Below are 27926 nucleotides of genomic sequence, written 5' to 3'. Positions count from 1 at the left end.
TTTAATTCCCCTTCCCGTTCACACACTAGCTTGGTTGTGATCTCTGCCTCCACTGCTGGAGTGAATCCAAATGCAAGCTGGTGGAACAACAGTTGAGAATGGAAGGCTATGCATCACGATGTTATAGAAGCCCTGCGTAAGCAATGGAAGGAGTGCATCATCTCAAAATCTACCTCATCAGCCACCTCTTGCCCAACTCTCTTCAATAATCATCATAGAAGCTAGAAAACTGGAGAAGAAACAAGGGACTAAGAAGAAGGAAGAGAGTTCCTCAATATTCCTTGAGATTATATTAATCATGATTATTGATCAGTATTGATGCCCTCTGCACAAATATTTTGCTCAATATTATATCTGATGTGCTAAATAACATTAAGACAGATGTGAAATGTAGGAAACCAAAATTTTGCTACAGGTAGCTTACCTCTGTAAACCACTTCCCTAATACTGGAAAACACAATTAATGCAATAAACTCGATCATATTGTTATAGAAATGGAAGATAGTTGCAAAATAGAATTTGCTTGATCGAACAGAATGGAAACTTATTCTTCATAGAAAAGATAAAAATCTCTTAGAAAAAATCTCTATGGATAACTCACTGTACTGATACACCGATTATCTACACCTGTGTAACGCCCCCACTAACACAAGTGGCTTGAACCTCTGTTGGCTTTATTCTAAACTGTGCTGATATTTAATGCGTATCACGTTTGGTTTTCTGTTCATGGGTTTAGAAGAATTACCTGCACATAATTCTGTAAGATACATACAGCTTTAGGCATGAGCACAGATTGCCTAACAGAGGGAACAGCAGAATACTTGCTTTCAAGGGTAAGTTACTGTTTCAATCCAACCATTTTGAATGAAATAAACTGAAATGCCAGAAATATTCAGTAGGCCAGTCAGTATCTGTGAGGAGTCAGAATTTCAGGTGTCTTTCATCCAAACTGTTCTGATAAAAGATCACCAAACTAAAACGCTAACCTTCTCTCCCTTTCCACAGATACTGCTTGACCTTCTGAGTAAACACAACTTTCTGTTTTTCATGTCAGATTTCCAACACTGAATCTCTCTCCAACTTTTTTTACATGCCAAGTCTATCAAACATATTTCCTAATACGACAGCAGCATCTACCAGACTCAATAAAATCATCACTATTTTGTCATATCTCTTGATGTCAATAAACTCATTTGTTTAAAGGTATTCCCATAATATGCTGATTGATAACTGTACATAATACATTCCAGTTCTCTTAGAAGAATATACAGATTCTCTTCAAGATTCAAGAATTACAATTGTTTAATGCCATTTCCTGTACACAAGTGTAAAACAGAACAAAATAATTGTTACACTGGATCCGATGCAACGTTAACAATACCCCTGAAAGATAAAGAACACAATAATAATTTAAAAACAATCAATATAAATACAAAAATAGCTTATATAAATAGAATGATTGTATTGTATGCCCATAAAGAAATGCTAGGCTGTACATAAGGTGAGAGACAAGAAGTAGTGGAGTTAGTGGGTGGAGGTGTTGATCAGCTCCTACTACTTGGGAAGAGTCACAAACAAGGGAAAATCCGCAGATGCTAGAAATCCGAGCAACACACACAAAGTGCTGGAGGAACCCAGCAGGCCAGGCAGCATCTATGGAAGAAAGACCCTTCGAAGGGTCTCAGCCTGAAGCGTCGACTGTACTCTTTTCCATTGATGCTGCCTGGCCTGCTGAGTTCCTCCACCAGTAACCTGGGGAAGGTAACTGCTTTTGAGTCTGGTGGGCCTGGTGTGGTTGCTACGGAGTCTGTTCACTACGTAGTGGGGAGTCTGTTCACAGGGCGTGTGGGATCCTTTACGATGTTACTGGCTCTTTTCTGGCATCTTTCTGTATATATGTCCTTGATGGCGGGTAGACGTGCTGGTGATGCATTAGGCAGTTTTGACTACCTGTTGTAGAACCATCCTGTCTGCCACAGTGCCATTTCCATACCATGCAATGATGCAGCTTGTCAGGATGCTCTCCACTGCACATTTGTAGAATAATCTAGAATGATGTGTAAAGTCCAGCTCACTTCATCTTCTTCAGAAGCAGTCACTTTGATGAGCTTTCTTGACTGCATAGGATGTAATTTGGGACCATGAGAGGTGGTGCGAGATGTGGTCTCCCAGGAGTTTGAAACTGCTCACGGTTTCCACTGCTGTGCCTGCGACGTGAGTGGTGTGAGTTCTCCTGAATTTGATAACCATCTCCTTAGTCCTGCTGACATAAGGAAGAGGTTATTTGTCTGGAACCAAGCCTCGAGCTCTTCTGCCCTGTCTGTCAGCTGTCATGTCGTTCTTGGTGATGAGCCCCACCACTGTCGTGTCATCGGTGAAGCTGACGATGTGGTTGATCTGGGGTTTGGCCATGCAGTCATCTGTGAGCAAGCAGCCCTCGGGCCTCTCATGTTGAGGATGATGGGCAGGGAGGAGCAGTTGTACATCCTGATGATCTATCTCAGGTTGGTTGGTCAGGAAGACCAGCACCTAGTTACACTGTGGTGTATTTAGACCGAGGAGTAGGCATTTGTTCACCAAGGTCTGTGGGTCTGACACCCAGTGGTGTATTTAGACCGAGGAGCAGGAGTTTGTTCACTAAGGTCTATGAGACAGTAGCGTTGAATGTCGAACTGAAATTCAGAAGCAACAATCTGATATAAGGGTTCTTGTTTTCTAGGTGTGTCAGGTACTTTGCAGATGCTATGGCATCTGTGGGAGAGTGGATCAGGTGTACATCTGCTGTAGAGTTTAAGCAGATAATTTGGTGAAGCGAAACCACCTTAACTCACTTGAACTTTGCAGTTATTTTTCCCAGAGTTTTAATGAGGTTCTATTCTTTCTGAGCTGAAATCACCAGCTTTGTTCGGGCACAGAATTTTACCCTGGCTGGCTTTCAGCCAAGAAAAACCGGCACAAGTCCAGAACTTGCTGCTGCTGGCATCCGCATGTATTAGTGGCACCATTCACGTGGGAGTACTGGCATCGTGAAATGTAACAAAGGATCTTCACCTCTTGGCTGCCCTACTCCTGATTTCTGACAGTAGGCTGAATGAAGTTGCTGTCCATTCCATGTTGGGTGCTTGACCTGAATGACAATAATGATGTGGTGAAGTCAAGTCCCATTTATCATTGTTTGTGTTTATTTGTATCCAAGCCAACCTAAAGCAGAAATCCCAGCTCAGTAGAGCCAGAGAGGAAGCTGTTTGTCCATTCACTTTTTGCAAAACCCTTCTGGAGCAACCCTTACTTTTCTTAAAGATTTGCATCTCCCTCTGCCTCAAACAATTATTCAATTGACTCTGCCTCTGTCACTTGCTCAGGCAAGTAATCTGTGTTGCATTGGCTGGGTGTAAAGAAGATTCTTTTATTCTTTCTCCTCATTAGGCACAACATTAAATTGATCACATCCTTTCCTCACCTGGAAGAAATAATTACCCCAAGTTAATCTTTCAAGGCTGACCATTTTTTTAAGAACTGTTGCCATGTTGCCCTCAACTGTCTGTACTTTGATTGAAATAGTCCCTGTGTATTAAAGCTCTCACTTCTTGCCCCTGAGATAATCAGAGTTCATTGTGGCTGTTCCACAATGGAACATACTGAACTGCAGTAAGTACTCTGACTGTAACCTAGCCCATATTTTATCATTACTTATCATTATTTGATCATTACCTCTCTGCTATTAAATCAAAAGTTTCTATTGGTCCTTTTAAATTTTTTATCTACTTCCACTCATATAATTTGAGTGAATTAAACATTTGAACCTGTCTATTAATTCATGCTCTTTAATGGTTTTCTTTGAATAATATATTGTCACTCTTGAATTCCTTCTCCTAAACCATGGCTGGATGATTCTGACTGATGACTGACAGCCACGATGGGGGCAGTCAGCTATCAGCCATTTGCTCCAGAGATGCCTTGTACTTCCTCATCTGTATAGACAAACGTGTAAGTCCGAGGTGAACTGAGGTTCAATGACCTGGTGATATCCTCCATTGTTTGACTTGCTCTTGAATTCAGCGCCTGATGCACCATCAATAACTCTCGGAGATGGGAGGTGAACGATAGGCTTTCATTAGCAGCAAAAGGGAGCACGGCATCTCGGAGACTGAGGGAGGAGAAGTGCCTCCAATCGCCTTTATACAGGGGTCTGTGGGAGGAGCCGCAGGAGCAGTCAGCAGAAGGGCGTGTCCAGACAGGTATATATAGTTTATCACAGCGCCAGAGCAAACAGGCCTGTGGAAGTACACCATGTCTTGCTATCGAATTTATGCTAGGGAGGGTCGCCATGTTTGTTGACCCATAAGAAATAGAAGCTTGAGTGGGCCATTAAGGCCCTTGTGCCTGCTTCCATGTTTGATAAAAATCATGGCTGAATATGTGCTACTTTTTTGCATTGAGGTATAAAACAACCCAAAAGCTTTTGATTCCTTAATATCCAGAAATCTATCTATCTCTTTCTTCCTTTGCATAGGCAGGAAAGGACAAATGAATTCTATTTATTTTGCTTTACTCTAGTTATTTTCATGTTCTCAATTATTCATTGGTATTTTAATGTGTTTTGGTAAAAATATATTCTTTCTTTATAAACCTTTTGAAACCACTTAATCATTTAAATCTAGTTGAATGATTTTAAATGCCTTTTGACTACCAGTAATATTTACAAACATTTTAAGAGCCTTTTAGGTTTTGAGTGAGAGAAATATCAAAGTAGATCAGCAGTTGGTTGTCATTCACTGAGAGCCCTGGTTCCTCATCCACATTTCAACCTCTCTTCTGCTCTCAAGTGTTGCCAGAATCACCCTGATTTCCATTTGACCTTCTGCAGGCCCAACAAATCTCTATGCAAGATCTAATTATGTGCTCTTATAACATTCAGAATTCAACATTGAATCCACTGCCTGAGAGGCAACTTAGATCTGCTCCAATTTGCCTACTGGAGCAACAGGTCCACAGCAGATGTCATCTCATTGGCTCCTCACACAAACCTGGAACATCTGGACAGCAAAGGTGCATATATTGGGATGCTCTTTATTGATTACAGCTGAGCATTAATACCATCATTCCCTCAAAACTAATCAATAAGCTCAAGACCTTGGTCTCAATGCCTCCTTGCGCAATTAGATTCCGGATTTCCTCACTTGTAAGCCCCAGTCAGTTCAGATTGGCAAAAATATCTCCTCCACGATCTCATCAGCACAGATGCACCACCGGACTGTGTGCTTAGCCCTCTGCTCTATTCTCTTTACACTGATGACTCTGTGGTTAAGCATAGCTGCAACACTATATTCAAGTTTACTGATAACACCGTTGTTGTCATGCATGAGGGAGATTGAAAGTTTGGCTGAATGATGTCATAACCACAACTTCTCACTCAATGTCAGCAAGACCAAGGAACTGATTGTAGACAAAAGAGAGTTAGTGGATGTTGTTTATTTGGATTTTTAGAAGGCCTTTGCCACACATGAGGCTGCTTAACAAGATAAATGTCCATGGTATTAAATCAAAGATACTAGCATGGATAGTAAGTTGGCCGACCAGCTGGAGGCAAGGAGTGGGAGTAAAGGGGGCCTTTTTTGGTTGGCTGTGTCTGGGTGCCAGGGTGGAGACACGTCACTACCAAAGGAGGTATAAACTATTCCTTCCCTCTGCTAGCCTGCAGGTCACCTTTGGGCAAGGTGTGGCACCTACTTAGCCTCTCTGATCAGGGTTATGTGAAGGCATGGAGAGCAGAAATGGTGGCTATCACAAGTCTTGGCTATGCGACCAGTGACATCTGGAAGACAATCTCTGAAGAGTATTGGTAAAGGTTGAGGTCCCCCTTTTTGTAAAGACACTGCCCAGAAGAAGGCAATGGCAAATCACTTCTGTGGAAAAATTTGCCAAGAACAATCATGATCACAAGACCATCACTGCACACATCATACAACATGGAACATAATGATGATGATGAATTCTGCATCTTCTGAATTACTCCCAGAAACACTTATTGCTGCCCTACCATCATCGCTGCTAGTGTCCCCTTCCAATCAATTTTGGCCATCTCCTCTCTCATCCCTCTGTAGTTACCTTTACTCAACTGTGATACCAATACATCCAATTTGAGCTTCTCCCTATCAAACTTCAGGGTGAAGTCAATCAGATTATTATTATGGCCTCTGAGGGGTTCTCTTACATTAAGCTCCCTAACCAAATTTGGTTCATTGCAAAATACAAAATCCAGAATTGCTTTTTCCCTAGTGGGTTGGAGCACAGGCTACTCTAAAAGCCATCTTGTAGGCATTCCACAAATTCCTTCTCTTGGAATGCAGTACCAACCTGATTTTCCTAATTCACTTGCATTTTGAAATCACCCATAACCATTGTAACCTTTCCATTTTTGCATGCCTTGTCTATTTTTGTAATTTGTATACCAAAACCTGGCTACTGTTCAGAGGCCTGTGCGTAACTCCCTCTATCTCTTTACTCTTGGAGCTTTTTAGCTTCGCCCACAGGAATTCTGCATCTTCTAATCATTTGTCACTTTTTTCTAAAGATTTGATTTCATTTTTTACCAATGGAGTCACCCTTCTGCCCACCTTCTTGTCTTTTTAATAGGATATGTATCCTCGTAAATTTAGCTCCCAGCTCTGATCTTCTTTCAGCCATGACCCTGCGATGCCCACGATTTCATACCTGCCAATTTCTAATTCAAACTCACCTACTTTACTTCGTATACTGCATGCATTCAAACAGCATCTTCAGTCCTGTATTCACCACTCCTCTTCTTAGTTTTGTCTTCAAGTTGCCTGAAGATAAATTCTTATCCATTTTTAAACATTCGATCTTATTCTTTATTTTGGAGATTTCAATAACCACTCCAGCACTCTCCTTCCCTTTCACTTTATCTACAGTATACTTTCCAAGCTGTTGAACCTACCCCCTTACTGTTTAATTCAAAACCATATCCACAGCTCTAGTTATCCAATTGACTAGGACCACAGTCACAGCATGGTCCAGATGGAGCCTGTCCCATCGGAACAGCTCTGACCTTTCCCAAAACTGGTGCCAGTACCCCACAAATTCAACCCATTTCTCCCCACACCAGTTTTTGAGTCTTGCATTCAACTCTCATTTAAATACTCCATTTTCTAATTCTTTCCACCAAATGGATGACCTTCTGTTTTTCCTCATTGTAGCTGGGCAACAGTGGGGCATCTAGTAGATCTGCTGCCTCAGAGCTCCAGCACCCCAGGTTTGATCCCAGCCCCAGGTGTTGTATGCGTGGTCTTTGCACGTTTTCCCCATAACAGCATGGACTTCCCTTGTGGAGAAGGTTGGATGTTTATGATCAAGGCCCTGTTAAACATGATAGAAGGACATCCTCAAATGTGGAAAATGAAAACCATCAGAGGTGCTAATGTAGAATCATCAGAATAGATCCAACAAGGATAGAGAATCTAGGAGAATGGCACATGATCCAAAATGAAAACAAGGTGGTATTAATGGAGATGTAAGGTGTGAATGGATAACTGGAAAATGATGGATAACAGGTATCTAGACACCAAATAGAAGATATCTATCTACTGGTATATGAAATAATGTTTCACATATTTCACATAAGCGTAGGTATAGTTGGGATTCAAAGATGTTCAGATGGCAACACATTTTTCTTGAAGGCACGTTTTACGTTTCATCTGTGATGAGTTAGAGGAAAAGCTGTCCAACGTAACAGGATCAGGTTGGTGGAGGAGGGAGGGTTAGAGATGAGGACTAGCCTAGCTTTGTATCTATTTAGACTATAAGATCCCAAGACCATAAGTCAAGTCAAGTCAATTTTATTGTCATTTTGACCATAACTGCTGGTACAGTACATCATAAAAATGATACGATGTTTTTTCAGGACACAGAACAAAAACTAGACTGAACTATGTAAAAAAAAAACACAGAAAAAAACTACACTGGACTACAGACCTACCTATTATAAGACTTAGAAGCAGCCTTAGGCTATTTGGCCCATCTAGTTTGCTCCACCATTCCATCACAGCTGATTTATTATCCCTCTCAACATTCTCCTCCCTTCTTTCCTTAGATGCCCTGACTAATCAAAAACCTATCACCATCCACTGTAAATATGCCCAATGACTTGGCCTTCACAGCTGTCTGTGCCAGTGAATTCCACAGATTCCCCACCCTCTAGCTGAAACAATTCCTCCTCATCTCTGTTCTGAAGGGACATCCTTCTATTCTAAAGCTGTGTCCTCTAGTCGTAGACTCTCCCACTATGGAAAACTTCCTCTACACTTACATTCTATCTAGGTCTTTCTGTGTTTGGTGGTTTCTCTCATTCTTCTGAACTCCAGCAAGTACAGGCCTAGAGCTATCTAATGCTCCATTCCTAGAATCATTCTTATGAACATCCTCTGGACCCTCTGCAACACTAGCACATCCCTTCTTAGGCAAGGGGCCCAAAGCTGCTCACAATGCTCCAAACGCAGTCTGACCAGTGCCTTCTAAAGCTTCAGCAATACATCCTTGCTTTTTTATTCTAGTCCTCTCAACATTTAGGGAAGAAGCGGTCAGACTGAGGCTAGTCTGATTGGGAATCCAGATGGATTGGAATTCCACGGCAGAAAAAAAAGATGAGTAGGAGCAAGAAATTTGGAACAGTTAAAGGGCAAAGGGGTTCTAGAAGATGTTAGGATAGACCTAGCAAGAAACGGAACTAAGGCCAAGACTCATCCAATGTCTTTGTTATACACATCCTAAAGGAAGATCAGCCGTAATTAATAATCTTCACCCCTTTCTCTCAGCTGGTACCACCACCAATTGTGTCATACTGGTTTGCATTGTCTTCACCCTATCACAGATATCCCCATTGTTCTCTCCATTTATCCTGTTGCTTCACAACAGTGAAAACGTACCTTCACATCGGCTCTATTTTGTTCGGAGTTAGAGGAGATTTGGTATATCACCGATCTCAAATTTCTGTTGATCTGTGGCGGAGAGAATCCCAATTGGTTACAACACAGCCTGGCATGAAGGCTCCAGTGCACAGGAATGCAAGAGGCTGTAGAGTTGTTGTAGACTCAGCTATCACGGGCACAAACCTCCCTACTCTCAACAAGGTGGCATCCATCACTAAGGTCCCTCATCAGCTGGGATATGCTCCCTTCTCATTGCTACCTTCAAGGAGCAAGTACAGGAGCCTGAAGACCCACATTCAATGATTCAGAAACAGTTTCTTTCCCCCACCTCCCCTGCTGTCAGAATTTTGAAAAGTCCATGAACCCACGACCACTATCTTGTTATTCCTTAACTTCCTGCATTATTTATGAATTTACAGTAATTTTATATATTTGCACTTTACAAAACAATTAATTCCATGTCATAAGTGAGTGATAATACATTTTTTTCTGATTCAGATTTCTGACTTCTGAAATGTTAACTGTTTCCCTGCCCTTAGATACTTCCTGACCTACTGATGATTTCAGTAATTCCTCTGTTTATTTTAGACTTCAAGCAGCCTTTTAATCCTGCACTATTCCAGGTAACGTTGAGAGTGAAAGTTAAAGTAAACATTTGGGATCAAGATGTCTTGGTGGGTGACTCACAAAAGACTATTATTTAGGTACAGTAGTTAACAGGAAAGCTAACGGAATGTTACTATTTCTTGAAATGGGATTGATTGTATGTAGGACATTGGTGAGACTGAAGTACTGTGGTACAGTAATGATTTCCAGGTATCAGGAAAGGTGCCATTGCATTCTAAATAACTTAAGGAAGGCTTAATAGAATAATATCTAGGATATCTAATGAGGAAATGTTGAACTGGCTACATTTATGTCTGCTAATGTTTAGAGGAATGAGAGGCCACTTCATTGGAACATGTTAAACTTGAGGAGTTGTATCAGGAGAGATGGACAAAGGTGTTTCCTCTTCTAGCAGAGCATAGAACCAGAGGTCACAGCTCTACTATACGGCGTCACCCAGTGATCAGTTGAGATATTTTCTTCCTGATCTCTTTTCCTAAAGACGTGGTGGAAACAGTCCTTGAATAGTTTCATGGCAGAGAAAGTCAGATTGTTGATAAGCAGGGCTAGGCAGGAATGTGGAATTCAGGTAACAATCAGATCAGCTATGCTCCTGTTAAATGGTTAAGGAGGCTGAGGGGTGGGGGGGCAGGTTGTCTACACCTGTATAACTTGTATATTTGTATTTTCATTTGCAGAATATGTTTAAATCCACTTGGAATATGTAGGAACTAACAAAGGTGGACTTAATGCATGAATATGCTTGCATTTACACTTTTCTTTTTACATAATATGATATGTGCTGCTTTGTATGACTTGCCTATGTACTTCAGCCAACAGATTTATCATTCTGATCCTTTTAAGAAGTATTTGTAGTGTTGCAGTTTTTTAAATCATGATTGAAACTTCATTCTGGTTTAAAAGCAACAGAAAGGTTTGATGAAAGCTTTAGAATTAATGCCAGCTGTGTGATAGAATAAATGTCACCATGTAAACCTTGATATAATGGATAGCCTTGATAAAACAGCTCCAAAACTGTTAATTCATTGAAGCATTATCGTTTTAGCTCACAATTTGACCTTCTACAATATTTACTCCAGATTCTTAAATTATCTGATCATTATTTGTGGTTGTCCTTGTGCAGTAGTTTCCTCAATTTCTAATCGGGTGGGAACAGCAGTTAAGTACCCATTATCCAAATTTAAGTAAGAAATTTTAATTTCTATAATGCTTTCATATACATTTCAGTATCTTCCAAAGCTATTTGCAGCTTATGAAGGATATTTGATGTGCATGCATTGATTGCACTGTGAGATATGTGCAATCCCATTTGTACGTTTGAAGCTCCCACAGCCTACATGGTATTACAGAGAAGATACTAGCATGGATGAAGTAGTGTGTTCCACAGGGGTCTATGTTGGGACAAGTTCTTTTTACATTATATGTCAATGATTTGGATGTCAGAATTGGTGGCTTTCTGTTTAAGTTTGCAGATGATAGGTGGAGGGGCAGGTAGTTTGATGAAACAGTTGCTACAGAGGGACCTAGGCAAGTTAGAATAGGCAAAGAAGAATACAATACCATGAAGTGTTTGGTCATGTATTTTGGTCGGACAAATAAAAGTCAAGTTTTTTGCCAGTTAACTATATACGTGTATAAAACATATATAATCATTTAACATGTTGTATATCTGAACTAGGGTGTAAAGCACTAGTACACATAACACACAATAACTAATGAATGTAAGGATAAAATCCACAGATGAATCATGCATAAATAATGAACTAAAGTGTATAAATTAAATACAGTAAGATACAGATTAACCAATGACTCTTCTACTACCATGCGGCAGGGAGATCAGAAACCTAATGGCCTGAGGGAAGAAAATGCTTACCGTTCTAGACTGTTTTCTAAATGGAGATAAAACTTAAAAGTCTTTTTAATTTTAAAATTAAAAATTTTGAAGTGGCTTGGGAGTCCTTGTGCAGGATTCCCTGAAGGTTAATTTGCAGGTTGAGTCAGTGGTGAGGAAGCTTGTGGATTATGGTCTCCTAGTCACTGCTTGCACTATTTCTGCAAAACTAATAACAACTGTTAATGGCCCTTGCTGGTCTGGTGCTGCAGCTCTCCTTCAAATTCATCATCATCACCATTCTCCAATCCAATAAAGGTCATTCTCCTTGACCTTTAGATTGTCACAATCCCCTTCTCCAGCCTCCATTTCCTACTCTAAGAAACAATTCTCCAGTGGTCCAACCTTTCCCTTAGAACTGAAAGACCATTGATTGAGGTCATTAATGACATCCTATGTAATGTGGTGACAGTGATCCCTCCCTCCTTGTCCTTCTTAACTCCTTTGCAGCTTTTAACATAGTTAACAGCAGCATTTTCCTCTGAAGCCTTATCACTGTTAACTAAGAGTAAAGTAGCATGGGCTTTCCATACCGTGTCTGCTATTCCCAGTGGATCTGTCTTGCTTCCTCCCCTCCTCCCCTCCTCCAAAATGCTGCTTTTGTCAATGCAATATTCCTGCTATTACCAGTACTTACCTTGACGCCTCCTCTATGACTAAATTGTAGCTTATTTACCTGAGGACAGATATGGATGAGCTATAACTTTCCTTAGTTAAACTTTGAGAAGACCAAAGTCATCATTTTCAATGGGAGACAATGGATTCCATTTTCCAGGCATTGACACCATCTCTCCCTCTCTCTCTCTCTCTCTCTCTCTCTCTCTCTCTCTCTCTCTCTCTCTCTCTCTCTCTCTCTCCCTCTCTCTCTCTCCCTCCCCCCCTCTCTCTCCCTCCCTCCTCTCTCTCTCCCTCTCTCTCTCCCTCCCTCCCCTCTCTCTCTCCCTCCCTCTCCTCTTTCTCCCTCCCCCTCTCTCTCTCCCTCCCTCCCCTCTCTCTCTCCCTCCCTCTCCTCTCTCTCTCCCTCCCTCCCCTCTCTCTCCCCCTCTCTCTCTCTCTCCCTCCCCTCTCTTTCTCCCTCACCCCTCTCTCTCTCCCTCCTCTCCCTCCCTCCCTCTCTCTCTCTCCCTCCTCTCTCCTCTCTCTCTCCCTCCCTCCCCTCTCTCTCTCCCTCCCTCCCTCTCCTCTCTCTCCCTCCCTCCCCTCTCTCCCCCTTCCCCCTCCTCTCTCCCCCTTCTCTCTCTCTCTCTCCCTCCCTCCCCTCTCTCTCTCCCTCCCTCCCCCCTCTCTCTCCTTCCCCCACCTCTCTCTCTCTCCCCCTTCCCCACTCTCTCTCTCCCCCTTCTCTCTCTCTCTCTCTCTCTCTCTCTCTCTCTCTCTCTCTCTCTCTCTCTCCCTCTCCCTCTCCTGAAAACTGAACCAGAGCTTTGTGCTTCATTTCTGTCTCACTTCTTTTCACCTCTGTTTCCTTATCAGATTCTGCACTGTCTTGTCTTATCTTATCTGCAGCTGAATCCCTTCTCTGTGCTTTTGCCCCCATACCAATGTACAGCTGCCCAGTTTCTCTCTTGCTTTCTCTACAAAAACATTAGGTCAGTGTTTATTCCGGAGTGGAATGCATGGGCCAGATTAACCTGGTGTCCAGTAACCCTGATGGAGTAGAGTTGAGTGAGTTAATTTTCCTTTTACCTTGGTAAGGTGTTTGAACGTGAAGGTGACCATGGCCCTTACCACAAATACTTCCGACACCTGGAGACACCTCTGTATGAGGGAGGACACTGAGGCCTTTCAGAGAAAAAGTTCAGGGAAGCATGAGGATTTGAACAAAGGATAAGCTTCTGCATGGAGCTAGCTCAGCCATTTCATGAACAGATAGGCTCCATCTGATGGGATATTCTATGTCAGTCACCTGGCTGCCCAAAGCAATCATTCTCTTAAAAATGTCAAGAGAGTTAAAGCCATGATTTTACACTTGAGTGAGTTTTCAAAATTAACAACCTAGAGTACTTAGTGATTTGACAAGGATAGTGGAAGCAGAGAGGCAGCATTTTAAATCATAACTTACTTTGGTCAACTTTCCACCAATTTAGATAGCCAGAGATTGGAATGGAAGTAAAAATTTCATTTGCTTCTTTGTCAGTCTCATCTTGTTGCAGTCTATTTGTGGGAGATTGAGTTTGCAGCGATAATAACAGTTGACTTTGTAGGAAGTACTTGTCCAACGTTGCCTATACTTCCATCTGCAATTAGACACATAGTTCTTGCTGCACCATCTCTAGTATATTTATTTATTTGGCCATATGTGCATGAATTTCTTGCATGGAATTCATAGAAGCATTAATTTTAATTGCTAAGATAATGTTATCAATTATCACTTTGACCTCATCAGAGTTTGTTGGCACATCTTGCTTCACTCTTGCTTCACGCTCTTTTGGAGTCTCAGTTAACATGCACATAGTTCCACATTTCTTCTGGTTGCATAAATTGGTAACTGTATGTCTTAATCTAACTTCCATTCTTCCCATTTGTTTTCCACTACCAAACTAACTTCCAATTTCGCTTTTGCGCAAATGGCGCATACAGCACCATCAGTAACTTGATATGTAAAAATATCGCCAATTTTTATTTTTTGTTTTTGATGCAAAGATGCTAGTTCAGTATCTGAGTTGCAAAAGCCTTTCCACCTTAAATTGGAAACATAGAAACATTGAAATTCTACAGCACAATACAGGCCCTTCAGCTCACAAAGCTGTGCCGAACATGTCCTTACCTGAGAAATTACCCAGGGTTACCCATAACCCTCTATTTTTCTAAACTCCATGTACCTATCAAGGAGTCTCATAAAAGACCCTATCGTATACCCTTCCACCACCGTCGTCGGCAGCCCATTCCACACACTCACCACTCTCTGCATAAAAAACTTACCCCTGACATCTCCACTGTGCCTACTTCCAAGCACCTTAAAACTGTGTCCTCTCATGCTAGTCATTTCAGCCCTGGGAAAAAGCCTCTGACTACCCACACGATCGATGCCTCTCATCATCTATCACCAAGGAGAAAAGGCTGTGCAGTTCGAATAAAGTTATCTTTGACTGCAGTTTACTGACTCCGTGCCGTTATTTTAGCACTGCATGTAGCACACCGCTACAATTGATGACCCCGACGGTCCAAACGATTTTTGGACCAGAGATGACCGACGCCATCTCTGTTCATGCGGTTTCGTTGAAACTGCCTGGTTTCTGGATGCCACGACCTCACCTATGGTTTCAGCAAGCAGAAGCCCAATTCCATGTTCGGCAGATAACCTCGGAGGACATCCGTTACTACTACATGGTGAGCTGCCTCGACCAGGACACAGCGGCCCAGGTCGCGGAGTTCGTACAGTCGCCCCCGGCAGACGGCAAGTACACGGAATTCAAAGCCCTGCTCCTCAGGACTTTCGGACTCTCACGGCGCGAGTGGGCTGCCCGTTCACTGCACCTGGGTGGCTTGGGAGACAGACCTCCATCGGCTTTAATGACTGAGATGTTGTCTCTGGCCGACGGACACACACCCTGCCTCATGTTTGAGCAGGCATTCCTGGAGCAGCTGCCCAAGGACATACGCCTGCTGCTGTCTGACGCAGATTTCAGTGACCCCTGGAAGGTGGCAGCCCGGGCGGACGTGCTGTGGAACGCCAAGAAGGTGAGTGGGGCGTCCATTGCACAGATCACCCGGCCACGCTCCCAGCAGCAAACCAGTCCAGGCCCGGCTGCAGAGCCCGCTAACCCCAGAGGCAGGGGTGGGGGGTCCAACGAGCACTGGTGCTTCTACCACCAGCGGTGGGGCGCAGAAACCTGCTGTTGTTGCCCGCCCTGCAAGTTCCCGGGAAACGCCAGGGCCAGCCGCCGCTGATGGCTACGGTGGCTGGCCATCGGGATAGCCTCCTGTATGTGTGGGACGAGCGGTCAGGTCGCTGTTTTTTGGTCGACACCGGTGCCGAGATCAGTGTCTTACCTCCGACGAGGTACGACACCCGCAGCAGGGCACCGGGTCCCTCCCGAGGGCCGTGAATGGCCTCATAGTAAGGACCTATGGCACCCGTCAGGTGCAGCTACAGTTTGGCTCCAGCCAGTTCTCGTGGGACTTCACACTGGCCGCCGTAGCCCAACCGCTTCTGGGTGCGGATTTTTTGTGGGCTCACAGCCTACTGGTCGACCTGCCCAGGAAGAGACTGGTCCACGCCGAAACCTTTCAGACGTTCTCCCTGAGTGAAGCCCAGTTGCCAGCCCCACACCTAGACTCCATCACGCTGTCCGACAACGACTTCACCAGAGTCCTGGCGGATTTCCCATCGATTCTGGCACTGCAGTTCACAGCGGCCATGCCCCAACACAGCGTACAGCACCACCCAGGGACCACCCCTCCACGCCCGCGCTCAGCGGCTTCCTCCGGACAAGCTCCGACTGGCAAAGGAGGAGTTCAAGAGGATGGAGGAATTGGGGATCATCCGGTGATCTGACAGCCCATGGGCCTCCCCCCTGCACATGGTGCTCAAAGCGACAGGGGGCTGGAGACCGTGCGGCGACTACCGCAGGCTGAATGAGGCTACCACACCGGATCGCTACCCTGTGCCGCACATTCAGGACTTTGCAGCAAACCTGCACGGCGCACAGATCTTCTCCAAGGTAGACCTCGTCCGAGGGTACCATCAAATCCTGATGCATCCGGACGACGTCCCCAAAACGGCTCTCCTCACCCCGTTTGGCCTTTTCGAGTTCCTCTGCATGCCGTTTGGCCTGAAGAATGCCGTACAGACATCCCAGCTGTTAATGGACGCGGTGGGACGTGACCTGGACCGCATTAATCTATTTGGATGACATCCTCATAGCCAGCAGCAGTCATCAGGAACATCTGTCCCACCTCCATCAACTCTATGCCCGGCTGAGTGACTATGGTCTAGGGAGGCTTAAAAGCAAGGCTGTGTAGTTTGAATAAAATTATCTTTGACTGCAGTTTACCGACTCCGTGTCGTTATTTTAGCGCTGCGTGTAGCATACCGCTACACTACCAAAATGAACCACTTCACACTTATCTGGGTTGAACTCTATCTGCCACTTCTCAGCCCAGTTCTGCATCCTATCAATGTCTCGCTATAACTTCTGACAGCCCTCCATACTATCCACAACACCCCCCCAACCTTTGTGTCATCAGCAAATTTTCTAACCCATCCTTTCACTTCCTCATCTGGATCATTTATAAAAATCGCAAAGAGTAGGGGTCCCAGAACAGAACCCTGAGGCACACCACTGGTCACTGACCTCCATGCAGAATATGACCCGTCTACAACCACTCTTTCCTTTCTGTGGGCAAGCTAGTTCTGGATTCACAAAGCAATATCCCCTTGGATCCCATGCCTCCTTACTTTCTCAATAAACCTTGTTCGGGGTACCTTATCAAATGCGTTGATGAAATCCATATGCACTAGATCTACTGCTCTATCTTCATCAATGTGTTTAGTCACATCCTCAAAAAATTCAATCAGGCTCGTAAGACATGACCTGCCTTTGACAAAACCATGCTGACTATTGCTAATTATATTATGCCTCTCCAAATGTTCATAAATCCTGCCTCTCAGGATCTTCTCCATCAGCTTACCAACCACTGAAGTAAGACTCACTGGTCTATAATTTCCTGGGCTCGCTCTACTCCCTTTCTTGAATAAAGGAACAACATCCGCAACCTTCCAATCCCCATTGATGATACAAAGATCATTGCCAGAGGCTCAGCAATCTCCTCCCTCGCCTCCCGCGGTAGTCTGGGGTACATCTCATCTGGTCCCGGTGACTTATCCAACTTGATGCTTTCCAAAAGCTCCAGCACATCCCCTTTCTTAATATCTACATGCTCAAGCTTTTCAGTCCATTGTAAGTCATCCCTACAATGGCCACAATCCTTTCCATAGTGAATATTGAAGGAAAGTATTCATTTAGTACCTCTGCGATCTCCTCCTGTTCCATACACACTTTCCCACTGTCACATTTGATTGGTCCTATTCTTTCATGTCTTATCCTCTTGCTCTTCACATACTTGTAGAATGCTTTGGGGTTTTCCTTAATCCTGTCCGCCAAGGCCTTCTCATGGCCCCTTCTGGCTCTCCTAATATCATTCTTAAACTCCTTCCTGCTGGCCTTATAATCTTCTAGGTTTTTGAACCTTTCGTAAGCTCTGCTTTCCTTCTTGACTAGATTTACACCAGCCTTTGTACACCATGGTTCCTGTACCTTACCATTCTTTCTTTGTCTGAATGGAACCTACCTGTACATACCTCCACGCAAATATCCCCTGAACATTTGCCACATTTCTTCCATACATTTCTCTGAGAACATCTGTTTCTAATCTGTGCTTCCAATTTTGTGCCTGGTAGCCTCATTTTTCCCCTTATTCCAATTAAACACTTCCTAACTTGCCTGTTCCTATCCCTCTCCAAAGCTAAGGTAAAGGATATAGAATTGTGATCACTATCTCCAAAATGCTCTCCCACTGAGAAATCTGACACCTGATGAAGTTCTTTTCCCAATACCAGATCAAATGCAGCCTCTCCTCTTGTAGGCTTATCTATATATTGTGTCAGGAAACCTTCCTGAGTACACCTAACAAACTCCACCCCATCCGAACCCCTCACTCTAGGGACATGCCAATTCATATTTGGGAAATTAAAATCTCCCACCACAACAACCCTGTTATTATTACACCTTTCCAGAATCTGTCTCCCTATCTGCTCCTTGATGTCCCTGGTACTATTGGGTGGTCTATAAAAAAAAACACCCAGTAGAGTGATTGATCCCTTCCTGTTTCTAACTTCCACCCACAGGGACTCCGTAGACAACCCCTCCATGACTTCCTCCTTTTCTGCAGCCATGACACTATCTCTGATTGACAGTGCCACACCTCCACCTGTTTTGCCTCCTTCCTTGTCCTTTCTGAAACATCTAAGGCCTGGCACTTGAAGTAACCATTTCTGCCCCAGAGCCATCCAAGTCTCTGTAATGGCCACAACATCATAGCTCCAAGTACTGATCCACGCTCTAAGCTCATCCACTTTGTTCTTGATGCTTCTTGCATTAAAATAGACACATCTCAAACCATCGGTCTGAGGGCATCCCTTCTCCATCACCTGCCTATCCTCCCTCTCACACTGTCTCCAAGATTTCTCTATTAGTGAAAAACTGCCTCTTCCCCTGTCACTTCAGTTCAGTTTCCACCCCCCAGCAGTTCTAATTTAAACTCTCCCCAATAGCCTTTGCAAATCTTCCCGCCAGGATATTACAAGCTTTGGTTTTTCAAAGCGTTCAACTCTTCTGTTTTTCTTTTTGACTTCCTTAGAAAACTAAAAGTAAAAAGTATTCATTGAAAGAAATTAAGAATGTAAGTCAAAAATGTATAATTTTAATAAAATAAGAAGTCATGCAAACAATTTTACAGAAACAGAATTTTGTCTTGTTCTTACAGTTTTTAATTAAAAGTCTTACTAGATAATGATTTTTTTGGAAGATTACTTACCAAAGAAGTCAGAATATGGAAATCTTCATATAAAACAAACACAAAGCACTGCTCACAACATAAATGAATGATGTTAGACAGTTATAGCAGCTGACAGGTACAATGGCAAAAGTAAACTGTTTTGACTAGACAGTATCAGCATTCAGCAGGCCAGCTGTTTATTAACAATGAGCTACTGACTTCCATTCTGTGTATATTGTTACAATTTGTAATAGTGTTTTAGCTTGAAACACTGACGATGTGAATACGTAGAAGTTCTAAAATGTTTCAAAGTAAAGATTGTGATATGTTTAATATTTTGAAAATTTATGGATTATATTCAATAACTCATAAATAATTACAGGGTATTTCACGATTATATTGACATAAATTTCAAAATTATATCAGCATATTTTCAAAATTATATTTGCGATGTATAAGAAAAATTCTAGCTGTGTGGCAAGAAAGGCTATGTGTGCAGTAGCATTTTAGCTACTGTGCGGCCATGAAACCACGCAGCTTAGAGGGAACTGTACCTGACAATAATCTAATAATATCTAATAATATTAGATTATTATTAAAGAAGTTTATTCCCATTAGATTCCAGTAACAGGTATATCTGGAATAATAAAGTTAAGCCAGTTGAAAGTTGTAGATGTATTCCTGTGGGGTGTCACCCTCAGAAGCAATACTACAACCGCTCCTCACAGGAGTGGCGAGAAGGGAATCTGCTTTCCACTGGGTCAGCCAAATGAACATTCCTTCTAAAATTATAACAAAATTGAAACCAAACTAAGGGAATACATTTCCTCGGGAAGTTCACCCCAGTGTGTTACACAGTTAGGGTGGATGCAGTTTTGCTTTTTAGCATTTACATTGCATATTGTCCTTGGTGTCTCTCCATGTCAGGCACACTAGGAATAATAGTGGCCCTCCCTTTCACTGGTAAACAATCATCCTCCCTCCTCCTCCCCCCCATCCATTAAATACCAGCCCATACAACCATGACTGGGCTGCAAATTTCTGCTGCTAGGCCTTGAGGGCAACAACAAGCAGCTTTGTTATTAATATCACAGGGAGGAAGATTGAGCTCCTCAGGTTAGCAAACAAGTTAGATAAATGACAAGGTTCACCACCCGACTAGGATCTCCTGGTGTAGGCCTCGTGCTAGTTAATTCCAAAGCCATGCTTACCTGTCAGGTTCAGATGTGCTCAGAGAGAATACTCAAAGCTATTTCCAATCACTTGTACAATAATTGAGGGGATCTGAAGCTTCTCATCAGCTTTCAATTGTTCTGATTGAGCTCTGATCTCAGTGGCAGTTCAGAAACCAGAAAGCTTGAGAAAAGGCAAAATATTCCTTGTACCACTAGTAAACTTGAATTTCAGGCCTCCATTTGGGTTGCTACTAGGTCCCATGACCCATGGAACTTTAAGCAGAGACTTTCCATCTAGGCAGGCTAGAAACAATGAAAGAGGATTGTCATGTAGGGTTTGGATGGTTTAAGGGACTCAGTAAAGTGTTGTTTGTCCCCTTTGGGAGGTGCTTGCCTGCATCAAGATGAATAGTGACATGGACTGGTTGGGTAAATAGCCTTTTTATCTACATTATAGCTTTTTATATATTTCTTTTACTGTAGGTTTTCTGAAGATTAAGCACTCCAGGGGAAAAATCATAAAGTCTATATCACTTTTGATTTAACTATGCTGAGTGAAAATGTCTTAAAATTTACTGAAGTCAATGGATATGAAATAATTTTAGATTTTGTTTTTTACTTTAGGTGAAAAGTGCCGGAATTTCATTGATCTGACTCCTGCGTCTGAGAGAAGTGAGTAACAAAAGAGACCTGGGAGTTCAATGCTAAGTTGCCTAATCTTTTAATAGGCATGAAAAATTAACTTTAAACATCTCAAAAATATTTATATATTCAAAACTTCCTTTGAACAACATTGTACTACAACTAGCTGTGCATTGACTGGAATAATGCAGGGAGTATTTAACAGATTTCAAATTGTCGGTGACAAGGATTTAGTACCAAGACTGTGAAATAACCGTGTTAATATTATTGAATAAAATGCAATATATAAGTTTTAATTATACTTTCTGCTTTTTTGGTGTGTGGAGTTGAGAGAAATTTTAGTTGAGTGTGTTTTCTGTTTGAATGAAGTTTTATTCCAGATTCAAGAAAGTGTACTGACCTGTGCAAAAGCAGTCGATTGATTCAGCATTTGACTTACAGAAATGTGCACTGTCATGGAGGCATCATCGAGGTACAATACCTAGTGCTGTTTTTATGCAGCTCCAGTGAGTCAAGTTCAATCCTGTTGTCAGCTGTCACATTTATGGAGTTTGTAAATTCTCCCCGTGACGTTAATGATAATCTCATGCATGATTTTAATCAGACCATCAGTCAGTCTTCAAAGATGTTCCTGCCTAAACTTAGCAGCATCCACCAGAATCAGGCAGAAAGTAGGAGATCCAAAACTGCTCAAAAGAAACCCAAACATTATCTACTTCATGAGAGATTGGAACAACCGTGGGGACTTCCTGTACATTATCCCATCAGCATCAAGTTTTGAAAAGTTTGACAGAAATCCACAGAGCTGCACCTGTAGTTAATATATCCAAAAGGCTTTGTTTGAACTCATAAATTCAGAGAAAGGGGAAATCCAATAAATTACATGATAATATTATAAAAGGTTGACAATGTGGGTCTTCGACATCTGGGCAATGACTTTTTTGTTGGAATTTCGATGACCTTGGGATGTTCTGATTTTATTGACAAGTCAGGAGTAAATTTATGCATAACTGTGGTTATGTCCAGAATAGTCACACGTTTGGACACAAACAGAATGGTCCTGACCTTGAAGCATCTGAAACTTGTCTGGTGTTACCTGCTCTGTATATGTAACTGCCTTCCCACAGTGTAGTGATTTCATTTCCATCTTCAGTGCTTTTTAAATTTCCTGGTAAAGCAATTCTGATGCAAACAAATGGAAATGCTGATAGATTTTAACCAGGCCCTTTATCATAGTGAGTTCAGTTTTTTTGCCATTATATATCATAAGGCAAAGGACAACTGACTGGAAATTATTCTTCCTCTGGTTCAGTGGAGATATTCCTGTCTGAACTGATTGCATAAGGGCCTGTTACTTTCATAAGTGGGTCAGTGGTGATGAATTGAAATTTTCACTAGCAATATGAGGTCAGAAAGAAAAATGCGAGCCAGAAGTCAACTGATTGCAAACGGAAGTTCTGCATTGTGTGCAGATAATATGCTTAGTAAATGTTCAGCATTTTCAGTAGTAGTTTATTGGCCTTCAAGTTAGACATGATATTGATTTGCCAGGTTAGCCTGTTTAAATATCCATTGGATCGCAAAGTTGAAAATGTGCAGAGTAGGAGGCTAACATTCGATTTGGTTTGGGAAATGTATTGACTGACCAGTCACAGACAAGATAAGGTGCACATGCACTAATTGGAATGATGTGACTGCAGATGTTCCCCAGGAATCTGCATTGTATTTCATGTTGTCTATAATTGTCTTGGCTAAGACCATCACCTTTTCCATCTAATTGGATAAAAATTGCTTTACCTTGTAGTTCAATAACTTAGGTCAGAACCCTGTTACATTTACAGAGCAGGTCACAGCAGACAGCTCTCAAACATTTTAAAGTCAGGACAACATGGTTCCTGACCATAGTCTGACCATATACCATAGTATAGTTAGTTTGGTTTGCCCCAGATGAGCCCCTATCCAAACAAAATAACAGACATAACTATAAAATTATAACCCAGAAAAATGGCTGCATGTAACTAAACAGGAATAACCTGGAGCTACTGCTTTTGAATCAGTCAGAATGTTAATCACTTGGAACAAGCCAAACCAACTTCCAGTGTTTAAAGTTTATCTGCTTCCCTTGAAACAAGATACATAACAACATTTGGAAACAGTCGAAGGTCTGACACTGCATTGAAGGTATTGATAGATGAGATGGAAAGTTGTAGAGATATAATCAATTCACAGAAATAAGGAGTTGCACCAGACAAGCTCTTCAGGGCTCAGTGTCAGGAATCTGGCCTCAAGCATTGTCTCAAGAAGTTCATTGACATCAGTGTAACTGAAAGATTAGCTAAAGTTACTGCCCAGTGTCACAACCTGACCCCTCCATCACAGAGAACTGGAACTTTGTAAATCAGCTCTAATACCTAATGTTCAAAGCTTCAATTTGCCATTAAATGCTTAGAATTATTGCAAGCCTTACACACTCATCTGAGACACTGCCTACTCTTCAACATGACAGGCGCTTCTCTCTTGCATAAGGTGATAAGTAACTGGAAGAGACGGAAGGGTCGGGATTGGCTGTGTGACCTTGCTTGCCTGAAAGAGACAATTTTGGCATAAATGCCATAGAGTTATGGAGTTGCACAGTACAGAAATGGGCCCTTTGGCCCCACTCCTTCATGCTGATCAAAATACCTATTTACACTTATTCCATTTTCCTGCCTTTTCCCCATATCTCTCTCTTCCTTTCCTAGGCTGTCCAAGTGTTTTCTTTAAACCTGTGTTTGTGTGTGTGCAAAGTGTGACCCTCCGATCACCTTTAACTTTCTCCCTCATTTTAAATCTATTCCCTTGAGTTTTTGTGCCTTTTATCTTTGGAAAATTACTGCGCCTATCTGCCCTATTGATGCCTCTCATAATTTTATAAATCTCTAAAAAGGTCACACCTCAACCTCTTGTTGTCATTAAGTTCAGATTTGGCCCAAGTGCGGAGAGAGAGACACTGAAGCGGGTCAATAGTTCACAGACTTTAATGCGAACAGAGAACCTTGAAACTGTGCTCTCTCATATTAGCCACTTTAGCCCTGGGAAATAGCCTGTGGCTATCCACACGATCAATGCCTCTCATCATCTTATACACCTCTATCAGGTCACTTCTCATTCTCTGTCGCTCCAAGGAGAAAAGGCAGAGTTCACTCAAACTATTCTCATAAGGCATGCTCACCAATCCAGGCAACATCCTTGTAAATCTCCTCTGCACCCTTTCTATGGTTTCCACATCCTTCCTGTAGTGAGGCGACCAGAATTGAGCACAGTACTCCAAGTGGGGTCTGACCAGGGTCCTTTTATAGCTACAACGTTACCTCTTGGCTCCTAAACTCAATCCCACGAATGACAAAGGCCAATGCAGCATACGCCAACTTGCGCAGCAGCTTTGAGCGTCCTATGGACTCGGACCCCAAGATCTCTCTGATCATCCACACTGCCAAGAGTCTTACCATTAATACTATATTCTGCCAAAGTGAACCACCTCACACTTATCTGGGTTGAACTCCATCTGCCATTTCTCAGCCCAGTTTTGCATCCTATCGATGCCCCACTGTAACCCCTAACAGCCCTCCACGCTATCCACAACACCTCCAACCTTTGTGTGATCAGCAAATTTACTAACCCATCCCTCCACTTCCTCATTCGGGTCATTTATAAAAATCATGAAGAGTAAGGGTCCCAGGACAGATCCCTGAGGCACACCACTAGTCACCAACCTCCATGCAGAATGTAACCCATCTACAACCACTCTTTGCCTTCTGTGGGCAAGCCAGTTCTGGATCCACAAAGCAATGTCTCCTTGGATCCCATGCCGCCTTACTTTCTCAATAAGCCTTGCATGGGGTACTTTATCAAATGCCTTGCTGAAATCCATATACACTACATCTACTGCTCTTCCTTCATCAATGTGTTTAGTCACATCCTCAAAAAATTCAACCAAATGTCAGAGGTAGGTATTTTATGCATAGAGTGGTAGGTGCTTGGAACATCCTGCCAGTGGTAAAGTCCGATGCATTAGGGATATTTATGGATGATAGAAAAACAGAGGACTGAGTAGGAGGGAGGGTTCGATTGATCTTAGAGTAGGTTGAAAGTGCAACACCATGGGCTGAAGGGCTTGTACTGTGCTGTAATGTTTTATATTCTGTGAGGGTTTAAACTGATTGGGCAGGGGGATGGGAATTGGAGTGAGAGAGCGCATTGTATAGTTAGACTCTGGGGGTGACAGGGCATAATTGCAGTCCGAGGGATGAGGTGAAGTGTAACATGGGAGCAAAATCAAAAAGGGTGATGAATACAGGACTGAAGGTGTTATATTTGAATGCATACAGAATATGGAAGATGATCTTGTAGCACAGTTGGAGATTGGCAGATAGGACCTTGTGGGGCTAAGCTCCCACTAACTATTAAATACCCTCAGTGGCATGTGAGTCAAATAACCTCTGGCTGCCAAGTCCAGCTCCTGGCCATCACATGTGGCTTAGCCACTAAGCCTGGCGGAACCCTTTCTACCGACAGAAGGAAGTGCAAAGGTAGGTTACTGCCGCCTTAAAACCAGTCACATCGGGCACATGGGGCTTGTGGCTTCTGCAATTACCAGCCGCACCATCGACCGGGCATATTAAAGTGTCCTGTAGCTGCCCATCCTCCTGATAATCTGGTAAACGATGGAGCTGTTGCATTTCACCAGCCTCAGTAGACAGGGTTGGATAATTGGGTTGTGCCTTTCTGTTACAGCCAGAGGGGTGTTCTCTGGAGCTGCTTCATTTATGCTGTATCTTTTTAAGGAGAGGATGTTTTCTCTCCCCTACAATTTGCTATGGACTGGCCAGCATCGAATATAAACCCGAAGTCAGGAGATGAGTGGTGTCTCTAGGTTTGAGGAGTATTTAGAGCATAGAGCAATGCAAAGCAAGCCCTTCGGCCCACAATGTTGTGCCGACCCTTAAACCCTGCCTCCCATATAACCCCCCACCCCACCTTAAATTCCTCCATATACCTGTCTAGTAGTCTCTTAAATTTCACTAGTGTATCTGCCTCCATCACTGACTCAGGTAGTGAATTCCACGCACCAACCACTCTCTGAGTGAAAAGCCTTCCTCTAATATCCCCCTTGAACTCCCCACCCCTTACCTTAAAGCCATGTCCTGTTGTATTGAGCAGTGGTGCTCTGGGGAAGAGGCACTGGCTGTCCACTCTATCTATTCCTCTTAATATCTTGTATATCATGTCTCCTGTCATCCTCCTTGTCTCCTAAGAGTAAAGCCCTTGCTCCCTTAATCTCTGATCTCTAGGAACAACATTTACTATGTCGTTGTAACCCAGTTCTGTTCTGTTTAGCTGATTCAAGTTTGAACTCTATAACAGTTCTGTTGAGTTTGTAAGCACTTTCCTTATTTTTTCACCTTTACCTGCTCTCCCAGTTTTATGCTCACCCTGGTTCACAGGGCTCATCAGCTGGGGTTGGCAACTCATCTAGGGGAAGGAAAACTCAAATCTTCACTACCTTGCAGCCATACCCATACATGGGGAAGGCTTCAGGAGTAAACTCTGAAAGAAAAATCCAGAGGTGGAGTCCCTAAAGGTAGCTGTACATTGAGTTCAATGCTGACTGGCAACTCCTGCCAAACTGTATCAGTCTCTGCCATTCCTTTGGATTCATCAGCTGCGTGGAGAGAGGGAGCCTGCTGCACGGGCAAAAGCTTCCTCTTCATATTGTACTGCCCTGCCTTGCATAGACAGCTGGGACACAACATCCATGGGTGACACTGACCAGTGGCAAGGCCTCAAAAGGGAATTGGCCAAAGTTGGTTGGAAGGGGACACTAGCAGGAATGACGGCAGAACAGCGGTGGCTGAAGGTTATGGGGGCAATGCGGAAGGCACAGGACAGATACATCCCAAATATGTGGTATTCTAAAGGGAGGAAGAAGCAACTGTGGCTGACAAGGGAAGTTAAAGGCAGCATTAAAGCAAAAGAGGGCATATAATATAGCAAGAAACAGTGGGAAGTTAGAGGATTCAGAAGCTTTTAAAAACCAACAGAAGGTAACTCAAAAGGCCATGAGGAGAGAAAAGATGAAATATGAAGGTAAACTAGTCAATAATATAAACAAGGATACCTAAAATATTTTCAGATGTATAAAGAGTAAAAGAAAGGTTAAAGTGAATATTGAACTGCTAGAAAATTATGCTGGAGAGATAATAACGGGGAAACAAAGAAATAGCGGATGAACTTAAGTATTTTGCATCAGCCTTCACTGTGGAAGACACGAGCAGTATGTCAGAAATTTGAGAGCATCAGCTGACAGAAATGAGTATACTTGCTATTACTAAGGAGAAGGTGCTTGGGAAGCTGAAAGGTCTGAAGGTAGATCACTCACCTGGACCAGATGGACTATTCCCCAGGGTTATGAAAGAGGTAGCTGAAGAGATTGTGAAGGCATTTGTAATGATCTTTCAAGAAACACTAGATTTTCAAATGGTTCCAGAGGACTGGAAAAATTGCAAATGTCACTCCACTCTTTAAGAAGGGAGGGAGGCAGAAGATAGGAAATTATAGAACAATTGGTGTGACTTTAGAGGTTGAAAAGATGTTAGAGTCCATTATTAAGGATGAGGTTTTGGGGTACTTGGAGGTGCATGGCCTAAATCAGCATGGTTGTCTTAAGATTCAATCTTTCCTGACAAATCTATTGGAATTCTTTGAGGAAATAACAGGCAGGATAGACATAGGACTGTCAGTAGATGTTATTTACTTGCATTTTTGGAAGGCCTTTGACAAGGTGCTGCACATGAGGCTGCTTAACCAGATAAGAGCCCACTGTATTATAGGACAGATTCGAGCATGGATAGAATATAGACTGACTGGCAGAAGGCAAAGAGTGGGAATAAAGGGGGCATATTCTGGCTGGCTGCCAGAGACTAGTGGTGTTCCATGGGAGTTGGTATTGGGACCACTTCTTTTCATGTTATACAATTTGTCAATGATCTGGATGATGGAATGATGACTTTGTGGCCACGTTTACAGGCAATACAAAGATAGGTGGAGGGACAGGTGTTGTTGATGAAGCAGGGAGTCCCTGCAGGAGGATCTGAACAGATTAGGAAA

General features: G+C 42.8%; 1 protein-coding gene across 1 annotated transcript in view; it reads left to right on the top strand.

The window, feature by feature from the left end:
* The window catches only part of gsg1l (gsg1-like), a 586543-nt gene that overhangs the window by 89349 nt on the left and 469268 nt on the right, over positions 1–27926 (top strand). Inside the window, exon 2 of the mRNA XM_059979659.1 lies at positions 20763–20810. Within this exon, the coding sequence (XP_059835642.1) occupies positions 20763–20810 (48 nt within the window). The remainder of the gene's footprint in view (positions 1–20762; positions 20811–27926) is intronic.

The sequence above is a fragment of the Hypanus sabinus genome, chromosome 9, assembly GCF_030144855.1.
Source record: "Hypanus sabinus isolate sHypSab1 chromosome 9, sHypSab1.hap1, whole genome shotgun sequence".
In the NCBI taxonomy this organism is placed as follows: Eukaryota; Metazoa; Chordata; class Chondrichthyes; order Myliobatiformes; family Dasyatidae; genus Hypanus; species Hypanus sabinus.
This window is presented reverse-complemented; position numbering and strand designations above follow the sequence as displayed.